Source organism: Stegastes partitus, unplaced genomic scaffold, assembly GCF_000690725.1.
Source record: "Stegastes partitus isolate 25-593 unplaced genomic scaffold, Stegastes_partitus-1.0.2 Scaffold2147, whole genome shotgun sequence".
Classification (NCBI taxonomy): Eukaryota; Metazoa; Chordata; class Actinopteri; family Pomacentridae; genus Stegastes; species Stegastes partitus.
Window position 1 is genome coordinate 102,061 of NW_007579878.1, and position 4,567 is coordinate 106,627.

The 4,567-nt window shown below is 46.8% G+C and overlaps 1 protein-coding gene across 1 annotated transcript in view; it reads left to right on the forward strand.

The window, feature by feature from the left end:
• Positions 1–4,249, forward strand: part of LOC103374115 (zinc finger and SCAN domain-containing protein 31-like) — an 11,332-nt gene extending 7,083 nt beyond the window's left edge. Inside the window, exons 6-10 of the mRNA XM_008304149.1 lie at positions 291–458; positions 2,117–2,160; positions 2,239–2,536; positions 3,574–3,772; positions 3,976–4,249. Of these exons, the coding sequence (XP_008302371.1) occupies positions 291–458; positions 2,117–2,160; positions 2,239–2,536; positions 3,574–3,772; positions 3,976–4,249 (983 nt within the window). The remainder of the gene's footprint in view (positions 1–290; positions 459–2,116; positions 2,161–2,238; positions 2,537–3,573; positions 3,773–3,975) is intronic.
• The last annotated feature ends 318 nt before the right edge of the window (positions 4,250–4,567 follow it).

Below are 4,567 nucleotides of genomic sequence, written 5' to 3' on the forward strand. Positions count from 1 at the left end.
CTTATCACGACTTAAAAAACATATGACAATTCACACAGGTGTGAAGCCGCATTCGTGTACAACATGTGGGAAAAGTTTCTCTCGTCATGACAGCTTGGTGCTTCACATGAGAACTCACACAGATGAAAAGCCATACATTTGTAACACATGTGGAAAAAGATTTTCTAACACATCAACACATAAAAGGCACACAGCAATCCACAACGAGGAAAAGCCATATTCTTGTGGAACATGTGGGAAAAGTTTCTGTCGTCAGGATTACTTAGTGTTTCACATGAGAACTCATACAGGTGAGAAGCCATACTCTTGTAAAACCTGTGGGAAAAGTTTCAATAAAGAAAGTAATTTGAAAGTCCACATGAGAATTCACACAGGTGAGAAGCCGTACACCTGTAAAACCTGTGGGAAAAGTTTCAATAAAGATAGTAATTTGAAAGTCCACATGAGACTTCACACAGGTGAGAAGTCATCATCCTGAAACATCTGTGGAAAAAATAATTTAAACAGGTTGAAAATTTTACAGCAGCTTCAGACTGTACTTCAACAATAGTTGTGAGGAAATATGTCAGCAGTCCGTGATGATCAGACCAGATGGATTCTGGACTGTGGTGGTGGTGGAGCTGGGAGAAGAACCAGGCTGATCATCTGGATAAATGTACTATTGGTACAGGCTGCTGTATGTTTGGTATCATTCTTCATCCTTCATCCTCATCAGTGATTTATTTCTTGATGCATTATTGGAAATGCTAAACTTGTTTTGAACTCCACATTGATTGTAAATAAACTTTTAACTGTCTGCAGCTTCATGAGTGCTTTGTGAAATGTTTTGAATGTATTTAAACAGATTAACATTTACAACGTGTTTAATAATGACTTTAACACTGATGAGCTCCAGCAAAGGTGTTATGTTATGAAGCTACACACAATTGTTTTTACTGGTAGCAGCTGATACACACCCACAAATGTTAAGAAACATGTGAATCTATGTTGCACTTTCTGCTGTTTCAATATAGACCTTGTGTTGTTTCTTTCTTCTTTAATCACCACATAGGTCATCAATGTGATTTGTTAGTAGGATCTTATGATGTAGTCAGGTCACTGTTAGTTATACAGCACATTTAAAACCACAGCAACTGAGTCAAAGTACTTTCCAGTAGAGAAGTAAACACAATGTCACTAATTTGCCTCAAGTTTAAATAGTAAGAGCCTTCAACATTATTATATGACATGAACATGCCTGACTAACTCAAATATTAAGTTAAAGATCCAATAATATTGTAAATCCACATAAAGTCAGTAACTTACTGGGTTAGGTTAAAAACCTACAATATTATACACAGAAAACCCAACAAATCCAAAGGTTCTCTGAGACTAGGTTAGATTAAATTTTAAAGCCGAAGACAGGTAAGCGCAGAGGTATCCAGACTTGGCTAGCAGCTAACCCACATAAGCCGGCTATCCCCACCATTCTGCTGGCCAACGTGTGGACTCTGGATTACAAGCTGGACTATATTAGACTGTTTCACTCATCCACGAGGTCTGTGAGAGAGTGCTGTGTGTTTGTTTTTGTGGAAACATGGCTCAACAGTGACATCTCGGACTGCACCATTCAACTTGACCGGTTAACATGCCACTGAGTGGACAGAGTTCTCATTGAAGGAGGAAAGACCCGTGGCGGGGTCTCTGGGTTTACATCCATGATGCCTGGTGCCGTGATGCTGCTGTGTCTGCAAACACTGCTCACCACTGGTAAAGTTCATCATTATTAAGTGCCGGCCGTTCTATCCACTGAGGGAGTTTACGGCCATACTGCTTGTTGCTGTATACATCCCTCCCACCTCCAGCAACAACAACAGGAGTGAGGCAGTGAATGAACTTTACCAGCACATCAGTGAGCAGCAGACGACCCACCCAGATGCTTTTCTGATTCTGGCTGGGGACTACAACCATGCAGACCCAAGAACTACTTTTCTCAAATACAACAACACATTGACTTTCCTACACAAGGAAACAACACTCTGGATAATGTCTTCACCCCCGTGAGTGGACCTTACAAGGCCCTGCCCCTCCCCCACCTCGGTGCCTCGAAACACATCACTGTGAATGCTAATGCCAGCATACAGACCACTGGTTAAAGTCACCAAACCAGTTCGGAAGCAAGTATGAGTTTGGTCGGAGGGTTCCTGGGAGGCACTTCAGAACTGTTTCAGCTCCACTGACTGGAACATGTTTTAACAGGCTGCCACCAACAACAACACCACAGACCTCCAGGAGTACACAGAGACTGTCACTGCCTACATCACCAACTCTATTGATGATGTTACGGACACAAAGACCATCACTGTGCAGGACAATCAGAAGCCATGGCTGACAGAGAAGGTCTACAGGCTCATGAAGACTCTGGATGCTGCCTTCAGAGGTGGAAATAAATTGGGCCTGAGGACAGCTAGGGCCAACCTGTCATGTGGCATCAGGGCTAAGAGGCAGTACTCCAGGAGGATAGCCCACTGTTTCAGTGACAGAAGAGACACCCAAAGTCTGTGGCAGGGAATGCAGAGCATTACGGACTACAAGCACACACCGCAGCCCTGTGACAGCTCCACCTCTCTGCTGAATCCAGTTGCACATAACCTTGTGAAGGAAAAATTACTTTCCTTATTTGGAGTTAATCTCAAACCTAATTTGACCTCCTTGGGCAAATGTAGTGTTTGTAGCAGATGTGCGCTCTGTATCTTTTCTGTACATTTTTGACCTCACGTAAATCTTGTTGTAGTCGGACAGACAGGCTCTACCAGCACTTCTCAAGGCCAGATTATACCCAGGCGCCAACTTATCTTTGTTTTCCTTTCACCATCAATCTGGATGTGGCTCCCACTGAAGGAGGATACAAGACTAAAGGTGTGAGAGGGATCATTCGAACTGATGCTGGCATTGCGTGTGTGAGCTGCTGTTCTGTTAGTGTCACTTCTCCTGATGCATCAGTAAACCTTATTTCAACCGAAGTCATCTGATTCTCCGATGCAGCACATCAAATCTGTCATCCCCCCCTTCCTGAACCCCTACCAGTATGCATATCGGTCCAACCGTTTGACCAGTGAGGCTATTTCCACTGCCCTCCACTCAGCCTCACTCGTCTGGACATGAAGGACACGTATGTCAGAATGCTGTTCATTGACTTCAGTTCAGTATTCAACACAATCATTCTCCAGCTGTCAGGGCCCCTCCCCAGTCTTCATCTGCCCCACCTGACCTCCCTGCTTCTCCCTCTCTCTCTCTCTCTCTCTCTCTCTCTCTCTCTCTCTCTCTCCCCTCTGCTTTCGCTCAACTCTCCTGTGCCGCTCCCTGCAGTGGCTGATACTAATTAGTTTGTTAATCAGCAGCAACAGCAGTCAGATGCAATGCAGCACTCTGGCCACTTTCTCCAGCCATACAAGCCGGTTCCACGCTCCACTCCCTGCCAGATCGCAGCATCAGCTTCAGCGACTCTAGTAGTTGCGTGAATCAGGCCTCAGCACATTACTACCCTGGTGTTTTAACCTGAACAAACTTGTGTGTTCTTCTCCTGTCCTGCAGTCCTGCCCCAGTTCTGCTTTGGTCCTGCTATCCCTTGCCCTGGTTCTGTTTCGGCCCTGCTCGCTGTGGTCCTGGCTCCTGCCCAGTCTCAGATGACCCAGAACTCTGTCCTGCAGGGCATCGGCTCCCCCCCGGCCCACTCTTCAGACCGCCGCTGGCGCTCTCCACCGCTCACCCTTGCCCTCGGTGCGCCCCTTTGGTTAGTTTCATCCCAGGCCCCCACCTCAGTTCAATTCTTTGTTTTGTTCAATAAATCTGTGTTAAAACCGTGACCAGTCTCTGCTTTGTCTGTGTGCTCTCTGCATGGGTTCCCTGAGTCCCTTGACACCAACAGGGGCCCCCCCAAGGATGTGTACTACGCCCTCTCCTCTTCACTCTGCTGACCCACAACTGCACACCAAGTTACAGCTCCAACCTCTTCCTCAAGTTTGCGGATGACACAATTGTTGTGCGTCACATCAGTGATGAAACAAACGACAGGAGCGAAGTGAGCCACCTGGCCATGTGGTGCAGAGACAACAATCTCTCTCTGAATGTTGATAAGATGAAAGAAATTGTTCTGGACTTCAGGAGAGTGCATACCCAGCATACTGCTCTGACCATCGGCGGTGCTGCTGTAGAGAGCGTGAGCAACACCAAGTTCCTGGGTGTGCACATCGCAGAGGACCTCTCCTAGACTGACAACACCGCATCACTGGCCAGGAAGGCTCAATGTCTGTACTTCCTCCGTAAATTGAGAAGAGTCAGGGCCCCGGCCCACATCACGTGCACCCACCTTTTACAGAGGCACCATCGAGAGTGTTCTGACCAGCTGCATCACTGTGTGGTATCCTGCAGAAAGACCCTCCAGTGCATAGTGAGAGCAGCTGAGACGATTGTTGGTGCCTCTCTCCCCTCCTTTCAGGACATTCACAACACCCGTCTGACCCGATATATTGCTGGTGACCCCACCCAGCCTGCTGCCATCAGGGAGGAGACTGTGGAGTCTCCGAGC